General features: G+C 59.1%; 1 protein-coding gene across 8 annotated transcripts; it reads right to left on the bottom strand.

Annotated features, from left to right (window-relative positions):
• On the bottom strand, positions 1–18,031 carry TOP3B (DNA topoisomerase III beta). 8 transcript variants are annotated; one of them, XM_073790377.1, is made up of 19 exons: positions 17,919–17,943; positions 17,074–17,239; positions 13,712–13,889; positions 12,526–12,657; positions 11,375–11,481; positions 10,768–10,842; positions 9,451–9,647; positions 8,908–9,064; positions 8,063–8,176; positions 6,580–6,670; positions 5,724–5,878; positions 5,514–5,619; positions 4,701–4,847; positions 4,446–4,619; positions 2,894–3,022; positions 2,347–2,496; positions 1,898–1,998; positions 1,196–1,397; positions 1–550 (listed from the first exon to the last, which is right to left on the bottom strand). In XM_073790377.1, the coding sequence occupies exons 3-19, from the start codon at positions 13,779–13,781 to the stop codon at positions 72–74; spliced, it is 2,586 nt and encodes an 861-aa protein (XP_073646478.1). In that variant the 5' UTR covers positions 13,782–13,889; positions 17,074–17,239; positions 17,919–17,943; the 3' UTR covers positions 1–71. The 8 variants fall into 8 exon arrangements, with proteins under 8 accessions (XP_073646478.1, XP_033693240.1, XP_073646479.1 ...); XM_033837349.2 differs by lacking the exon at positions 17,919–17,943 and adding an exon at positions 17,617–17,900; XM_073790378.1 differs by lacking the exon at positions 17,919–17,943 and adding an exon at positions 15,613–15,904 and having other exon boundaries at positions 17,074–17,585.
• Between the last annotated feature and the right edge of the window lie 378 nt (positions 18,032–18,409).

The following is an 18,409-nucleotide window of genomic DNA, read 5'->3' as shown; positions in this document are numbered from 1 at the left end:
TTCTGGAGAAGACAATGTGTTTAATGATTTCTGTAACCCAGAGGACGCCATGCAGAGCCTGGGCAGGGCCGTCACACGAAGTAGGCGGCCAGGGCCGACATCTTGTCCTTGGGTCTCCTGGTGCCTGGCTTCCCCGCTGGCCTCCGGCCCCGGCCCCGGCCCCGGCCCTGCCTCCTCCCAGGCCCGCGGTGCATGGGGTGGCAGGAGGCTGCGTGCTTCAGCTCCACCAGCTCCTGGAAGACAGGGTCGCAGAAGACGCAGCCCGTGTGCTGCGTGCCGTCACCCGGCAGTGGGGACCTGGCCTTGTTGAAGTCGACGTCCAGCAGTGCAGCCTCGCAGGTGCTGCAGGTGTCGGCAGACACACGCACGCGGTGGGCATTCTCGAAGCAGTGCGCCACCACATTGCACCTGTTGCAGGCCACCCGCCACTTGGGGCCTGAGGTGGGGTCGAGCACCAGCACACCGCTCTCGCACTCCACGCACTGGCCAATGCCCAGCATGCTCAGCGAGTGCTGGCAGGTGGGGTGTGTGCACTCGTTGCAGCCTGTGCCTGGGGGGGGGAGTGCGGGGGGGTACCATTATGCACACCCACCTGCCCGCCCACCCACCCTCGGGACCTCCACCCCAACCCTCATCCCAGCAGATTGCGCTCCTCTCGCCCTGTGCGTGCTGGTCCTGGGCTCTACTTCTCTGAGACCTCCTTGACCTTTGACGTCCCCCTACTCTGAGGTTTCCAGACAGCTTCCGGACGGCCTCCAGCCAAGTCCACCCCTGCTTTACTTTGCTCCCCGTGGCCCAGCTGGGGCCATCTGCTGCCCTGTAAGCTGCTGGAGGGCAGGGATGGGTCTCCCTGAGAAAGGTGGTGACTGAGGGCTTACCCCTTGCTGGGGGCAGCCTCCTCCCACTGCATCCTCTCACTCCCCCCAGCCCAGGAGCACGCCCACTGCCCAGATCACAAGTGATCTGACTACGGTCAACCATCCAATCGCGACTAGGCAGAGAGCGGCAGACTGGCCGGCTGGGCCCTGAGCAGTGCCCGAGCACACCTGGGTCCTTGGGGCCCTGTGCAGGGAGCTCAGGAATGGTAGGCGCCGGGTCCCCTCAGAGTCCAGCATGGCATGAGCAGGGCTGGTGCTAAGGAGGGACCACAGGTGCCCAGGGGACAGGCGAGCTGTCTAGGGAGGGAACAGCTCACCTTTCTTCATGTCTCGGAAGGGTGGGTGGTTGGAGCAATATGGGCACAGCGGGTAGCTCTTGCCCCGCGAGCCTGATGACCACAGAACCAGCTCGAAGTCGTCCAGCGGGCACCGGAGCTCCTTGTAGAGCTTGATGGTGCCATTCTGGGGGAGGGTGTAGGTCTCATCGCAGTGGGAGCAGTGCAGGCGGCTTGGCTTGGCCTGTGGCAAAGTCAGGGGGGGTGGTCACAGGTTTGCTGGGGCTGCTGACCCTCCTGCCCACCCTCATTCTCCCTGAGACATAGGATACGGAACATGTAAAACATAACGTGTAACACCTATAACGTAACACAGTGCGTGATGCTAACGCATAACGTGTAGGTAGCACATAGCATGGAGGATCACCAGGACCTCTCAGGCGAGGATCCCTGGTCACTGAATCTCAGAACACTTGCTCCACACGTACACAAAGGTGCTAAAATCCCTGCACAGCAAGTATCCGTGACAGCAAGGAACATGTTGTCAAGAGAACATGGACAGTGTGTGTTTCAGTGGCCTAATGGCTTACGTGCTGCTGGGGGCAGCGGTGGGGGTTTGTTGGCAAAGCTGCCCAGGCCCCCCACGTCACTCCGTGTGAAAGCAGCTGGAGCAAGGCCCGCGGGGTGGCAAGACCGCCCATCTGTGCACACCTGCCCCGTGTGTCCCGGCCCCTCCCCCCCTACCTGGATGTACTTCATGAACCGGTGGCACTTCCCACAGCGGGAAAGGGGCTTGCCGGTGGCCGCCAGGGGCGAGAAGGACACCTCCATCAGCTCATCCATGCCTGAAAGTGAGCAGGGCGGGACTCACACCCCGACCCCGGGGTGCCCACCTCCACGACAGCCGGTATACTGGGCAGGCTTGAGGGAGCTACCGCACGGGGCCAAGAGTCTGAGGGTAAATACGGCCACCCCTGAGGGTGGGGGTCTTTGCGTCAGTAACTGAGCGGCAAGCGGCAGCCCTGTTTGTCACACGAGCCGAGTGTGCTGCATGTGCTGTCACTGCACTCGCTCTGTAATCCCGACAATGGCCTGGAGCCCAGAGCCTGGATCTGGGAGCTGGTATCGCTGCTGGAGGCGGCAGCCCTGACCAGGGTCCTCTGGCCGGCGAGCAGGGGAGAGGCGGGCCTCACCCGCAATGGAGTCCACGAAGTAGTGGAACTTCCTCTTGAAGACGTCCAGGGTGTGGCCCAGGACCTGGCGGTAGTCGGCTTTACCCTGGGCGATCAGGTTCAGCTGCTTCTCTACTGCACTGCGAATGGTGGGGAGCACTAGCTCCGCATCTGTGGAGTAGGGGACGCACTGTGAGCCCTCATGCCACGGGGCCAGGGCTGCCTCCACCTGTGATCTCCCCCGGCATCCCGTGTGGAGTGGCCAGGACACCCCATCTCCAGGACAGTGTGACAGGATGAAGCTGCTTGGGTGGGGTCTGTACTCCATCTCCCATGGGCCCCTCAGGACTCCTCAGGACAGACAGACGGCACTGCAGCAAGGACCCCAGGGCCCAGTCTGCAGGGAAGAGCCCACGTCCCCCTTTTGGACCCTGACACACACCCATGTGTCCATCAGCCCTGCTACGGCAGGTCCTAGGAGTGGCCGGAGCGGCCTCCTTGTGGTGGGAGTTGCGGGCTCACTGCAGGGCCGGGTCTGTGAGGGGAGGCGCCTGGCAGCTGGACTCACCAATCTTGTAATAGCCGTGCACCAGTACAATACCAAGGTTGGTGGGCTTGAGTCGGCGCCCACTCTCCACGACCACGTAGTTACGCTGGCAGATGTTGTTGATGTGTACGGGGATGCTGGCATCCGTCCCTGAGACACAGCAGGGCCCTGTCAGACTTGGCTCCCCCTTCACCCCCGCCTGCCTTGTGGCCCCCGGTTCTCAGCCCTGCCCCTGGGCACCACACCACAGGCCTTTTCTGAGCTGTCCTGTGAACCCAGCGTCGATGTTCCCAGCTCAGAGAGACTAAGGAACTCTGCCAAAGTCACAGAGCTCGGTCTGCCCCTCACATCTGGAAACGTGCCCTCCTTGGCCTCTCCCTGTCTTGACCTTGTGGCACCCACACCTTTCCAGAACCAAGGCCCCAGCCCCCCAAATGCAGAGGAGCCTCCCTGACAAATTGTCCCTCCAAAACCTGCCCAGGTTTGCCCACTTGCTGGCTCCCGGTCCCTCGTGATCAGTCCCCAGGGCAGGCTCCCAGCTGCAGGGTGCACCTGCCCCAAAAACATCTAGGTTGTCTGGCACTGCCAGATGCTGCCTGTACTGCTCCCCGAGGTCCATGGCTGGCGGGATGAGGTGGGCCAGGCTCTGAGCCCCATGTGGCTCTGCAGTGCTGCACCGTACACTCCCGCGGCACCTCCTGCACTGGGGCCACAGCCCCGAGGCCCCTGGTCAACAGGGCCCCCCTTAACTGCTGTCGGGAGGTCCGTGACACTGTCTAGTGTGTGGCTACGAGAAGCCACGGACGTCCCGTCAACAAGAAGGCGCAGAGGGTGCTGGGTGAGCGGCGCCCACACCCGCAACAGGCTGAGGACCACCAGGACCCACTGCAGGCACCCAGGCCCCTGGAAGCAGCAGCCCAGCTCTCCTGGTAAGGCCACCACTGTCACCAGGACCCCGGGCACAGGTAAGAGGCTCCCTGGCAAGGCACCCGCGGGACTGTTAGTGATGGAACAGAGTCCAGATACCGTGGCCTGGTTGTCCTACAGCCCTCCAAAGCCTGTCAACTGTGAGGGGCCCGGTGAGCTGGGCAGCCCATCAGGGAACAGGCAGAGCCCCTCGGAGCAAGCACCACCTGGGGAGGTGGCACTGGCACAAGGCCATCCCCCGGGGTGTGAGGCCTCAGGTCACAGCCCTGGGCCTGGGGACTGGGAGAGACCCTCGCCCGTGAGACATGTGCATCAGCGACCCCACTTTTGAGCTCAAAGCTCCCCGGGTGGGGCATGTCCACTCCCCTTGCAGGGAAGCAGTGCCGTGGGAACTTGGCTTTCCTGTCGCCTTGTGAATTTGTTCTGAGTTTTGTGTCCTCCCTGTGGGTGAGTCACTGGCAACCTGGGCCAACACTCAGTTCTGGGGGTGGTAGTTAGTGCCTGTAAGGGTGCGTGTTAGCCTTTATAGGCAAGGCCAGGTCCTGAGGTGGAGGCCCTGGTGAGGGCCTGCCCGCGGCCACCCTGCAGGCTCAGCTGGCCACACTGGGCCCCAGCCCTGGGATGGGAGCCCTGGGCCCGGACCCACCGATGCCGTGCTTCTCCATGAGCGTGATGAGCTCAGCCTCCGTCAGGTAGTCAGGGGGGCTCGTCTGCTTCTCCAGCATCTTGACCTCAGCCACGGCGAAGGTGTCGCCCCTCTGGCAGGTGGGCAGGCTCTCCTCCAGGGGCACACTCTGCCAAGGCATGATCTCTGTGAAACCTGTGGAGACCGGGCGCCGACACTCAGGGCCGGTGGCCATGTCCGCGGAGGTGGGAGAGGCGCCTGCCTGGCTCCACCTACCTGGGGAGATGACGGTCTTGCCTGTGCAAGTGAAGCGCTCAGGCCCGATCCGGAAGGAGATGGTGCTCTGCAGGTACTTGCAGTCATGGCTGACTGTGGCGATGAAGTGCCTGGTGATGTACTCGTACAGCCGCCAGGCCTCGCCGCCTGCAAAAGGCGCGGCTGCTCAGTGCCGGGCTCTGGCTCCAAGCAGCCCCAGCACTCGTGCTCCAGCAGCAGGGTGTGGGCGCCAGGGCTGGCCTGCTCTAAGCCCTCGAAGGGGGAGGGGACACACAAGAAGGACTGCAAGCATCTCCAGGCCTCGGTGGCTCTTTCAGGCTCTGCTTCTGGGTGGGACTGCGCTTCAGGGCCCAACCTACCCCATAAGTGACCTGCCACCATCGCTTCAGACTGGGGCTGTGCACAGGGGCTCCTGTCTCCCTCTCCTGCCTTCTCCCAGCACGCAGGCCACCAGCAGGGCCTCGAGGGTGGGAAGTAAGGACACCCCATGGTTGAGCCTGTCACCCTGCCCCGGTCTCATCCCACTCCATCTGTGGTCTCCTGCCTGGCCTGCTCCAGCGCCTGCCCGCACATCACACACCTGCTGCCACCGCTTCACTCCTGTCCCATCCATGGCGACAGAGCACAACCTTCAGGTGGCCCCTTCACTGCAGCCGGGGCCAGTGGGGGCCCACACTGCTGATGGGGCCTGACCCCGTCCAAAGGTGCCATGTAGCCAAAGCTCCTCACCCGGCCCTCCTGGGAAGCTTGAAGCGCACGCACGTGCATGCGTGTGTTCGCGCATGCGCAAACTTCTGAGGGGAGCCCCCATACCTAATTCAGCCTCCGTGGCAGACTTCATGGGGGTAATGGGGGGATGGTCGCCAGCGTCGTGGCCTTTCCGTGGGCGGTTGATACCTTCTGCTAACAGCCGCTTCACCTGAGAGGAAAGCCCGGAGCAAGGCATGAGCTGAGCAAGGCTGCCATCCCACATGGGAGGAGTGGCTGCCCATCCTGGCCTGGCCCGTGGGGTCCTGGCCTCACCGTGTCAGCCCAGTAGGGGTGGTTGGCCTGTTGCCGCAGAGGCCCCTTCAGGTCGAAGCTCTCGGGGTAGTGGGTGGTCTCGGTGCGCGGGTAGCTGATGTAGCCCTGCGTGTAGAGGCGCTCTGCGGTCTGCATGGCGTGCTGTGGGCCCATCCCTGCCGGACATGCAGGCTCAGCAGCCCGGACGCCAGGAGAGCAGGCACCCCTGGGCCAGGTGCCCAGGCTCCTGGGAGGTGGGGGCCACACGGCCTGATCCAAGGCCAAGCTCCCCCACCAGGGCAGGGACACCAGGGGTCATCCTCGAGACGCTGGTAGCCATACTGCTGAACGTGGCCTTCAGAGCGCCTGTGTCCTACTCAGCCTGGGGTCACACCCACGCCCTATGGTCCACATGCGCCCTCCGTCCTGAGCCCCCAGGCGCATCTGCGCTCACAGCGCTGCAGGGCACTGATGGGGTTCATGCTCCTGCTCCTCCCCAACCTGCAGAAGCTGGCCTCAGCAAGCGGTCACTCCATGTCATCGCTGCCCCTCGAGCATCCCTGGAGGTTCTGCCCTGAGAGGATGGTGCCCACGGTTTCCTGAGGCTGCAGAGGGGCCACCAATGCCTGGAGGCTGCCAGCTCCAGACCAACCTTCTAGCACAACCTTCTCGCTATGGTAGAAACGAGACTCAGGGCCATGTCACAGCTGTCACACCTGTCGAGTGCCCCGCCCACACCTGGCCTCTCCCTGCACCAGGGACGCCACTGCAGCTGTCCCCCTCAGGTAGCAGCCATCATCACAATCGCTACTGTCAAGACGCCATGTGCCTGCCTCAAGAAGTCTCCTGGGGGCTTTGAAGCAACGTCCACACTCACCCAGGGAAGAGCTGGCCACACGCAGCATCTCCACGGTGTTCAGGGCCAGTGGCCTCTGCTTGGCCTTCTCCTTCCTGCTCATGGTCTCCACCTGGGGGACAGAATAGATTCATGCATGGGTGCAGGGAGACGCCATGACAGACTCAGGACATGTGGCCAAGGGTCTAGACTCTTTTACCCTCCCAGCTTCTCCAGTTCTCTTCACAGCGGACTCAGGACTTGAATGAACATTTGTTCAGGCCCAGGAAGGAAAAATGAAAGAAAATTCTTTTCCAGGGAAACAGAAAACCTGGAGAAAAGGGGGAAGAGTCAGGAGAAAGGGCTGCATGTTTGAAACCCAACAGGAGCCAGCGTCTGCCAGGCTGCGGGGCTGGCGGGGGGCCCGGGGGCCGTGGGGTGAGGGCTTGTCACCGGGGCAGCTGCTTACCCCTCACTACACCCACTAGTGTTGCTACACCTGCCAATTTGAGAGGAGAAGCTGAAAATTGGGATTTTTAATGTGAAATCTCCTAACTTCTAAAAGTAGGTAACCACTTTGGAACTTGGTGAATACCATGCACTTTAAGGAAAACGGTGGTGAGTAACCACTGTCAGCCTCTGGGCTGAGCAGCTGTCAGAAGAGTGACCACTTTGTGGCAAAAACAATCCAAACCTCTCAACCGCCACCCCTCGCCCCTGCCAACCTCACGTGGACCTGGCCAGGGCCGTGCCCCCTGAATTCCGGACAGATGTGGGGCTAACACTGAGGCCAAGTGGTGTCTGTGCAGCAGGGGCAGCTTGGATCACGGACAGGGGGAGGGGGCACTCAGACGGGGTGGCCACTGCGGGCAGAAGCACGGGGCAGCTTTAGGTGAAGCTCTGGGGCCTGAGTCAACTGCCCTCAGCAAGGGGATGCCCAGGAAGGTTCAGGAAGGACGAGAGAAGGCGGCTGAAGGAGGCCAGGTGAGCCTCAGTGACCACGGGGGCCGTCATGACTGCAAGGCATAAGCTGCCACAGCCGCAGACATGCCTCCACCCATGCGGCCAGCCAGTTGCCAGGTGGCATCAACCTCTTCCTAACAGCCACGCAGCCCATGCTTTCCAATTCGTGAAAACCTGAGTAAGAAACGTAGCACATGAAGGCCACGAAAGCTGATGACCCAGAGACGCCCGTGCTGGCTGTGGGACCTGGGCGGGTTCTTGATGTGCGTAAGGGCCTCTAGTTGCTAGCCTGAGGTGTCACAGAAAAGGGACATATGGGTGGAATCCTCCCAAAGGAGGTAATGCCCACAGGGCACATGGAGGGCTCAGAGCAGGCACCTGGTGCACGGCAGCTACGGCCTGGGAAGGAGTTTCTTAGTGGGAGCGTGTCGTGAGTAACCATTCTTCTGTCTAAAAAGTGTCTGTGTTCCAGAAAGGCAGAGAAAGATATAAGCCTAGGTCAGCAGAGACTTCTGAGGCGCCCCCCAAGGCAGATGGGACTCATGTGGGTGGAGCAGCCCACCTGGGCCTCCTTCTCCAGCTTCGTCATGTTCAGGAACATCTGTGCGATCTCCCGGTCGAACACACGCACTCGGTCCCAGTCCAAAAGGAGGGATCGGTCCTTATCGGCATCCACCTGCAGGAGGGGAACAGGAGAGCCCGGGAGAGAAAGCATCCAGGTGAGCCAGTGCCAGCAGGGAGAATCGGGGCAGACAGAGCTGGTCCTCGCCTGGGCCCTGCCTCTGAAGTCTCTCGGCTGTACCTGTTCAGGTGCACAGTCGCAGGTGTGCAGGTTGAGGCCCAGCCCCTCCCCAAGTGGAGGCTGCTCTGACACGAGGCCTCCTTGCTGAGATCAGCCAGACGGCCTCACGAGGGGAGCCCCAAGCCGAGGCTGAGGTGTCCTTAGGGAGCGCCGGGGCCCCCACCTCTCATCCCCTAAGCCCTGCTGGCACTAGATGTGGCCCCACCTAGGAGACCCCAGCCCTGTGTTGACTGAAGCAGCTCTGTATTATGCTCTAAATCTTACAAAAACCTTCCTTTTTACTTGGAGCAGGAGTTCCAAGACTTCTTAGAAGCTCGAAAGTCAGCAGCTCGTGGCCCTCAGTCCAGTCCTTGGACCTGACCACCCCAACTGTGGGCCTGGCGGGTGACCTCACCCTGAGCTGCCAGAGCGTCCAGGCCTGGCCTTGTCCTGCGGCCTCCACGAAGGCTGGGGGCCCTTCCCTGGGCACCCGCAACCACTTCCTGGTGGGACAGCCACCCACAGCTGTGCCCTTGGCCTGGGGACTATGACAATGATGATGGAGGCTCTCAGAATCCATACCCAAACCCGGAAAGACCCAGCATGAACAGGAAAAGGAAGTGAACCTTGGCCTGCAGCACCCAGTAGGTCTCCGGTTTGAAGGACTGGATTTTATCATGTCTCTCCACGCAGAAGCCCAGCGTGGGGGTCTGGCATGGCCCGAAGGAGATGAGCGAGCTGTCTAGGTTGCCGTATTTCCCCTGGAAGTATTTAGTCTGAAACCTATAAGGGGGGTTGGGGGGAGAGGAGGACATTTTGGTCACACATTCACTCAAATACCATCGTTAGCTGCCCGTGGGAGTCGGGCAGGAGGCTGGCTGGCGGGTATGGGAGGAGACCAAGGCAACTGCTCCCTGCTCAAAAGATGGAAAGGGAAGAGCAGAGGCTCTGTTCACCCTGGCCGGAAGCCCTATTTTATTCCGTGCCCCTCCACCCCCTCAAGACCTGCCCACCCTGCTTGTCGAGAGGGGACCTCTGTGGTCTGCGTCAGCTAAAGAGACAGTTTTCTTGGGGATTTAAAAATGCTGACAATCTCCTGTCGCCGACCAGGCCTGTGGGGAGGTCGGGAGCCAGGCGAGGCAGTGGCCTGGCCAGGGGGCGGGCAGCACCTGGTGAAGGCGCAGCCGATGCGCAGGTCCAGCTCCTGCCGCGCATCCACTGAGAGTGCCTCGTTGTGGTCGGGCTCACCCAGGCGGACCATGGCAGTGCAGATGTCTGTGTCTGTGATGGAGCTGAACCGGGCCCGGAACACTGTCTTCTCGCCACTGTGGGCCTGATTCATGACAGGCAGCACCGCATCCAGGACCTGGGGAGGCGGCCGGCTGTAACGCCCACACCTCACCTCACCTGGGTGCCAGGCCCCCTCCACTGCCCCCTCCTCCTGGAGCCTCAGTCTCCACGGGCCTCCTGCCATGCGCTTCCTTTCCTTCTGTCCACTGCTGTGTTCAAACCCCCTTCCTACTGCCACCCCCTCTCTTCCTACAGTGGTTTCCACACCCAAACTAGGAGGCACTACTGCAGGGGACACAAGGGACCCCAGCCTCCAAGTCCACCCCGATCTACCCACTTTCCCACCTTCTAGAGGAGGGAGTGCTGGGAGGGCCGAGGGGATTTGGGAGACTTTCCAGAGACTGGAGGAAAGACAGAGAAGGGAAAAGAAGACGAAAACGCAGTGGATAGGGGTGGGGGCCGGTGCATCTCAGGACTAGAGCAGGGTGGGGGACCTGGGGGGCCTGGAGCCCAGACTCACTAAGAGTTAGTGAAGGCCGTGCAGCGGGAGGGGAGTCGCCGCTGGAGCCTGGCCATGCAGCTTCCTTATGGGGAGGGAGTGGCTCCGTTTCTGAGGGGAGAAAGCCTGTGAGCTGCCAACATTCTCCACCCCAGATGCAAAGGTCCCTGGGGAGAAGCAGCCCTGCAGGGGAGGCGTCGGGAGAGGGGTGTCTGGGAACAGTTTCCTGAGGTGCCAGGTCCCAGGTGAGAGCTGGGGTGTTCCAGCCTGAGGGGCTCCTGCGGGAGGCAGGCCTGGGAGCTGCCACCTGCTTCCAGTCTGAGGGGGGGCGCCTGGGGGCTGGCGGAGACGGGAGGCGGGAGGGCACAGCTTGGGGGGCGGGGGGAGAAGGAGGTATGTGAAAGGGTGTCAAGCAGCACTGGCTGAAGGTCCCTGCATGGCGCTGGGAGGGTGCGATGCTCAGAACCCACCCTCTCCTCCAGGCAGTCCTCCATCTAGGAAATCCTGCCGCGGCTTCCTCACAATGTGCCCTTCAGGCAAAGGGACACTCCCTCCCCTGGGCAGAGCCCATGCGTCTTAAAATATCTACAGAATCACCAGAATTTAAGCCAGTGCCATGGTTCCCCTGGCAGCATCAGTGCCAGGAGTGGCATGACAGCGGCGGGAAGGCCGATGTATGGACCCCCAGCCCCCTCACCTCGAAGCAGATGTTCTCTCCCTCCTTGTCGCAGTCCAGCCACAGTACGATGTAGTCACAGCCTTTGCCCTCCACCTGAGCACAGCACATGGGGAATCACACCTGCCTCGGCCCCCAGTGCCTGCCAATGGTGCCCCTGCCCGGCTGGTGGAGCAGAGCCCGGCCCCCGATCACCCTGAGCCCTGGAGCCCGGGGCAGGGCCCAGGCTGAGCCAAGGAGTTGGCTACAGTCAGGCTGGCTTAGCCTCTCAGCAAAGAATTTACTTCAGAACTGCTGTTTTTTGGACAAAAAAGTTATAAATGCCACGTGATCTTAACCTCCAAAACTGCATTTAAAAAAAAGCTAAAATGAAATAACTAAGTATTAACAGTAGTTGTCTTGGATAGTGAGATTATAATTAATTTTTTTTTTTACTTACTTGTATTTTCTAATTTTCATCACATGTATGCATTTGTTTTAAAATTAGGAAATCACCACCACCAAACTATTTTAAAAGCAGGATGTTGCCCCGGGTGCCGGGGAGCCCAGGCTGACTGTGGGGGAGGAGTGGGCCTAAGGGCACCTGGGGGGGGCGGGCTGAGGGTGCTCCCTCACGCTCAGGACGCACCTGCAGGAACTTCACCATGTTCAGCTTGGGGTTGGCCTCCTTCTTCTCCGTTGGGGCCTGGCTGAACAGCTCGGCGGGGTCCACCTTGTCCCACTTGTTGTACTTTCCTACAAACACAGGCATTGGACGTCCGAATCACACTTCACGCTTCCTGGGACTTGGACCCCAGGAGGAGGGGGGGGAGGGGGAGGCTCGGAGAACCCTTTGCCCAGAGCAGGGCCTCCCTTCGCCTGAGATGTGAGCCGACAACACACTTGAGCCGCGCGTGGGAGCTGCTCCCGGATGTTCTCTGTGGCTGGGGGCACCGCTCCTGGTGGTCTCACTGCCACTCATGCCCTGTCTCCTCCTCCAGCAGGTTTCTGTACCCTCTCCCCGCCCAGCACTTGGCCGGCCCCCGATAGGCGCTCAGCGGATCCCGGGGGGCCTCAGTGTCCTCAGGCCCCCCATCTGGCACATCCCCCACACTTCTCTACTTGGCGTTCGGCCTCACACGCCCAGCCGGTAGGCTTCCTTCTAGGCCTTGCTGGTCAGACAGCCAAGTTCAAGCCCCAGCTCCCTGACTTCAGGGTCCGAATGCCCTGCTGCAAGGGGAGCAAGAACTGCCAAGGCTCTGCTGTGAGCGGCCCGCGCTCAGTGCTGCACCTCCCGCCCCACTGGGGCCTCAAACAGTCCTGGGAGGTGATGGCACTGATCTCAGATCCTTCACACACGAGAAGCAGAAGTGCACGGAGGCCCAGCACCGGTGCAGCGAGGGTCAGAGCCTAGGTCGGACCCACATCAACTGCGACCCTGCACCCAGCCCCACTGGGTCACTGATGCTGGCCTTCCAATCACCACTGACTGACTGTGGGACAAAGGTCATACTTGGAGGGGCAGCAGCCCTCTGTGGAATGCCTACACGGGCCAGGCCCCTGCTCAGGTGGGGACCACTGCCTCCACTCTGCACAGGAAGGTGCAGGGCACACAGTGACCAAGGGGCACCACTGGGACAGGGACCCCAGGTCAGCTCTCCAGTCTGCTGGCCTCAGGACTCATGGGTTCTGGACAAACCTCTCTGCCCGGAGCCTGCCCTGGGCTCCAACTGGACCCTGGGCAGCACCAGGCAGGGCTCCTCAGTGCAATGGAAGGTGGGCAGGGGGGCAGGGGCTCACCCAGGAAGTCCAGGGTCATCACATGACCACAGACGGATGTCATCTTGAAGCGGACCAGCTGGCCAGTGAAGGTCCCGGTGTACTCGTGCACTGAACATGTCCCGTTCAGCCCTTTGCGTGAGGACATGCTCCCTGCAGGAGAAGCACAGCCATGCGGGGACCTGGGGCCCTGACGCTGCCTCTTGGAGGGCCGGGGTCCCCTCCCCACAGTGGTCAGTGACAACATTCCTCAGGCAGCAGCAGTCACCGGGTGCTGAGAGATCTAGCGGCTCTCAGGGGAAACACGCAGAGCTGGGTGTGTGTGGGGGCCGAGAGCGCCCCCTCTGGACGCTCAAGAGCAGACACTCTTGGGTCGTTCTCTGCATTTCTGTATTCACTCCTGAATCTGATTTCTGCCCCTTTTAAACCCTACTCAGAGGTTCCCCAAAGACCCCCTAACTATCGAACTTCAGGGTGACCTCTCCACTCCCAAACAATGGCCCTTTCCCTGAACTTTCTCGGCCTCTGGGGACCGGGCACTTCTGGGGTCTCCCCTCCCCTTCAGATGACTTCTCAGCCTGCTGCCCTGGGGTCTCCTCTTCCTTCAGCCGCTGGACTGAGGGGAGGTCAAGGTGGACGCCTGCCATCTCTGGGTCCCCAGCACCCACCAACCACCCAGGGGCTAGGGTGAGGCAAGGGCAGGTGTTCTCTTTCCCAGTGCCCTGCGGTCTCAGGGGCACGGCTCAGCCTCATGGCACCATCAAGTGGCGTGAGGGGCGTGGGTGCAGCTGCAGCGGGGCGTCCACAGGGCGGTGGTGCTGATGCCCACGGCATGGCCTCAGCAGACTAGGCCGGGTGGGGTCCTTCCAGTGGACTCTTTCTGCTCAAGTTAGCAGGGCTTGTTTCTGCTGCTCGTGACCGACCACCCTGCCTGGCACAGCACTCGCCCAGTGGTCTGCCTGCCATGTGCTGCCAGCTGCGCCTGCACCTTGTGGGAGCCCCGGCTCACGCTCAGCATGGCAGTAATCGCACCCCACAGGGACTAAGTGACTAAGTGACCGAGGGCTTCATCCACACCTGCTGTCCTGAACAGACTTGACTCCACGGAGCTGGGGTTGCTTAGGAAGAAGAAAGGATTGACCTGCAGAGCAGGAACGCCCACGCTCACAGATCAAAGCCGTTGAGCGCGCCGGGGCTGCCCTCCTACCTCGAGAGAGGATTCTGGCGATGGACTGGGCCAAGGACGGCTTCTCAGCCACCATGAGCACCGTCTTCATCTTGTCTCAGGCTGCCAGCACCCTGCCTCACTCTGCTCTCAGGGAAATGGCAGTGAAACAGCTCACACGCTGACCTAGGGCAGCGTCACGCTGCTGCCATGCCAACTCCTAGAGAAAAGACATGCAGAAAACAACGATGCTTCCAGTGGAACCTCTCACTTTAAAGAACAAAACAAACCCAAGGCAAGAAAAAGAAACTCAGGGAAACCTGAAGGCACCTGACAGACAACTGCCTAGGGCAACTGAACCGGATCGGGACCACGGCTTTGCTTGAAAAGATGAGGTGGCCCCATGACCCCAGGCTTATTTTGTCCCCAGATCCATGCTAGGAAGCCCTCGGGGCCTTTGGGCCTGGCCCCCCTCCCGTGGAGCCATCGTGTACCCCCAGGGCTGAGACGGCATCCTCACCTGGGCTGAGCATGAGGGTGCCCTGGGCACTTTACCCAATGCAGATGCCCAGGCTGGGCACCCATGTCCTCCTGACTCCCGACTGGGCTGAGACCCACTGGCCAGGAGATCCAGCCCCCAGCAGAGCTCGAGAGACCCTTCGCAAAAGGCCCTGACCTACCTCCCCACTTGCCCTGCCTCCCCACTTACCCTGCCCCACCTCTCACTTTGCAGGCCAGGGTCTGGCCGGTTAAATTGGACATTGTCCTCTAAAGAAAAAAATACATCTGTTTGCCTGGAATGTTCCACGGATCCTGGGGAAGGCAGCTCTACTGTCAAAGGCCCGGCTCAGGCACTAACTCTTCTTTAAAGGATTCTCCCTCTTTTAGGGAAAGACAGGATGGATCCTTTTCTGTGAGCTGTTTATTCATAGTTGTACCCATTTTTTCCAAGAGGGTTGCTGTCTTATTTTAGGAGTCGTTTAGATAATGAGGAAATTAGCCCTTTACGGTATGACCTGATGTCCAAAACATTCCCCCAAGCAAAGTACAGCTAGAACAGGCCTGTACTTATGTCACCAGCAAGGGTCGCAGGTGATGGGGCTGGGGGGCAGGCAGACCCGGATGTGGCTGGTGGAATTTGACCGGAGCGACTTGACGACATCTCTCAAAACTACGAGCGTGTGGCCATAGCAGCCCTACATCCAGGGACGAGCTCAGGGATCCCACATGATTTACAGAGCACCCACTGCACGCTCAGTGTGTCGCCCTGTGCCATGAGGGGCAGAGCAGGGGTGGCACAGGGCAGGCATGAGCTGTGCAGTGTCCGGGGGCAGAGTTTCAAGGCGGCCCAGGGACTCCCCTTCCCTCACCCACAGAAGCCAGAGGCCAGAAGGGGAAACTGGCAGCAAAGGGAGTTTCTCATCCCTTCCAAAGTAGGAAGGACTTATCCTAAAACGTTCCCTTAGGTTTTCTCACTTCTGCGTCACAAGAGCAGCCAGCAATTATGGTGTAATTGTCCTGCCAGTGCCCTCGGTGGAGGTGCTGTGCTGCCCCACGTCAGGAATTGTAGGGTCGGGAAGACCAGAGATCAAGCGGCAGGACTTAAACACACATGCACAGCCCTCATCCTGTCCAGCCTCTGTGAGCATCCTGGGGGGGGTGGGGGCGGCAGCCCTGCTTTGCTTCCCTACAGCACCGACCACTATACCCGAGAGCCTCTCCAGCTACGTATTTATTTTTTCGTCTCACAGTTCCTAGAACGTACGTAAACTCCAAGAGGACAGGGCTGTTACTCTAATGACAAGTAACAGACGATGAGCAAATACTGACTGAATAAATAAAAGAGCAATTTTAACTGCAAAGTGAATAATAAAAATACTTTCTTTGATGTCTAAAATTGAAAAACTGACTTTAAATCTGTAAGAGTATTGCAAACATTTCACCTATCCAATGTTCTTTCTTCTTTTTTTAAAAAAATTTATTTTTGGCTGCGTTGGGTCTTCGTTGCTGCGTGCAGGCTCTCTCTAGTTGCAGTGAGCAGGGGCTACTCTTTGTTGCGGTGCGTGGGCTTCTCACTGCGGTGGCTTCTGTCATGGAGCATGGACTCTAGGTGCGTGGGCTTCAGCAGTTGTGGCTCGCGGGCTCTACAGCGCAGGCTCAGTAGTTGCGGCGCTTGGGCTTAGTTGCTTCGCGGCATGTGGGAACTTCCCGGACCAGGGCTCGAACCGGTATCCCCTGCATTGGAGATGGATTCCTAACCACTGCGCCACCAGGGAAGCCCCTCAGTGTTCTTTTTTCCATGGTGTTTCTGGAAGTTTTACATCTTCACTACTCCCCTTCATACCTAAGGATCTTAAATACTCTTCCAGTAAATAATTAACGTATTCTTCTGTAAAGATCCCTTTAGAGACAAACATTTTGCCCTAGCATCTTCAAAGGGATTACCTCATTTATCCAGGACAAGGGATACAACTGGACAGTCACAAAAGTCACATCAGCATCAGTCCCAATTTCAGAGCACCTGTCCACCTGTCACTGTGTAGTTGCTATTCCACAGTTGATATGTGGCCTGTCTCCAGCAGCTCTGGCTCTAAAGAAACAGGGCTTCTGGTTTAACAGTTTATACTCCACTACTGCATGAGTACTTTGTAACCTCCTGAGTACCACTGCTTTATTAGGGGGAAAAAATCACTTTCTTTAAGGATATGGAATCATGGAATCATGGAATCCTGGGGGAAGGAGTCTTGGTGATGATCCAGTACAACCATCACAAGAGAGAACTAAGACCCAGAGAAAGCGATTTGCCAAAGGTAAGCTGGGAAATTTACCAAGTTGGGGCTGAAACTCATGCTTCCTTACTTCCAGCCAGGTACTTTTTTTTTTTTCTTTTTTCTTTTTAAACTGCACCAGGTTCCACCTTTTAAAAGATTTTGGCAGTCTTAACTGATTAACTGCCTGTGATAATCTTGGGGCCTCCCTATTTTTCCATTAAGGCACATCTCCAATTTCAAAATGGAAGCCAATGAGAACAGAAGCTGAGAGCAGTGGCTTGCAAACTTCATTTATACATCATCTTAATACCTCTGCCTTACCAACATTATTATTCACTTAAGTTTCTGCCTTGAAGAAAAAGCTTAAATATATAAAAAAGGGAAATTTCATAGCCTCTTAGGAGCTGAAAGCCTATAATCAATAACCAGAACTAGATTCTTTCCAGTAACCTACATGGTCTGTCAAGTTTGATCTTGTTGCCTGCCAAAGCTCCGAGCCTGAAGTTTGTCCCCTTATTTCAAAAAGGGAGATTAGCAAGTGCTAAGAGGATGTTGACAGCAAACACCCCAAATTAGGGCTGTAATTAAGAGGGCTGAAAGTCAAGGAGAGTAGAGGTTAGCCTGTCAACTCACCAGCAATACCACAATGGTATGTGTCCTTGGGAGACACAGTGGATAAAGTCCTTCCATGTCAGTGTCTTATGCACAGGAGGATTCAGCTTGGGAGTGGAGGCCTAGCAGTGGTCCGCACGGCATTTACAGGCCTAGGATTTCCCACCTTAGTGACTTTAGCAAACACCTACGGAGTCAGGGAAAGAACCCTTTCTTAAGCTCCTCCCTTGCAGGCACGCTACAGCTGTAAACGCTACTTTGTTTAATCTTTCTAGCAACCCTACGAAGCCTATGCTGTAACTTTTTAAACTATGAGTAGACTGAGGTTCAGAACAATACAGACTAGTGTCAGTGATCTTTGGCAAGTCTCTAGGGACTCTATGGCTCGCTGGCCACTAAGCCCGCTTTGGGGTGACTTTCTCACGTCCTGTTCTCACAGGCTGAGCGACAAAGAAGGAAGACGAGGCCACTGTGAGAAAATACTTCCCAGGATTCCAGCTAATTTGTCCACAAAAGTGCCCTCCGCACCCCCCGCGTCTACACCAACTACTCAGAGAAACACACCCCGGCGCCCTCCAGACCGGACCGGGCGGGGGGCGGCGGGCGACGCCTGGACCCCGACCCTGCCCGACGCGGCGCGGCCTCTGTCCCCGCCTGCGACGCGGACCCCGCCTTGGGGGGCTGCGGGGGACTCGGCGCGGAGGGGCTCCAGCCGCAGCGCCTGCTCCCTCCGGTCACTCCCCGAACCCACTGGCCCGGTAGGAAGCGCCGAGAATGCAGAGCCCGGCGGGGACCAGCTCCCAGCGGCGGGGCTCGGCCCATACCCCGAGCCGCCCTCCGCCCGCTGCTCGCCGTTCGTCGCTCACCCGCGTCCCGGGTTCCGTTCCGCTCCGCCTCTTGCTCCCGGCGGCCGGAGGCGACCTGCTTCCGGGTCCGTCTGCGGACGGCGTCCTCCTCTGCCCTCCGGCGCCGCACGCCCGCGTCCACAGGTTCCGAGGCTCGCGCGTTCCGGGGCACGTCCTCCAGTCGGCCCTAGCACGCGGGGTCCACACGGGTCCCCAAACCCCACCCAAGCCCTCCCCGCCTGGGTCCGCAGAGGTCCCCAAACCCCACCCTGGCCGGGGTCCCCAAGCCCTCCACCCCGTTCTTCCTCGCCGCGGGGAGGCAATAATAATTACCTACAAAGATGAAAACTGGATGTTAAGCATGAAAACATATATACTGCTAATAACTAAACTAAAAACTACAGATGCGTGTATAGCAGGCTTCTTTCAATGCTATAAACATTTGTGGAATGAATGAATGAACTATGTAAAACATATCTGGAAGATGAATTGGAAAATAAAAGTAATTTTTT

The sequence above is a fragment of the Tursiops truncatus genome, chromosome 13 (assembly GCF_011762595.2).
Source record: "Tursiops truncatus isolate mTurTru1 chromosome 13, mTurTru1.mat.Y, whole genome shotgun sequence".
NCBI lineage: Eukaryota > Metazoa > Chordata > Mammalia > Artiodactyla > Delphinidae > Tursiops > Tursiops truncatus.
The sequence above is the reverse complement of the archived record's forward strand: the minus strand, read 5'-3'. Positions and strand labels throughout refer to the sequence as shown.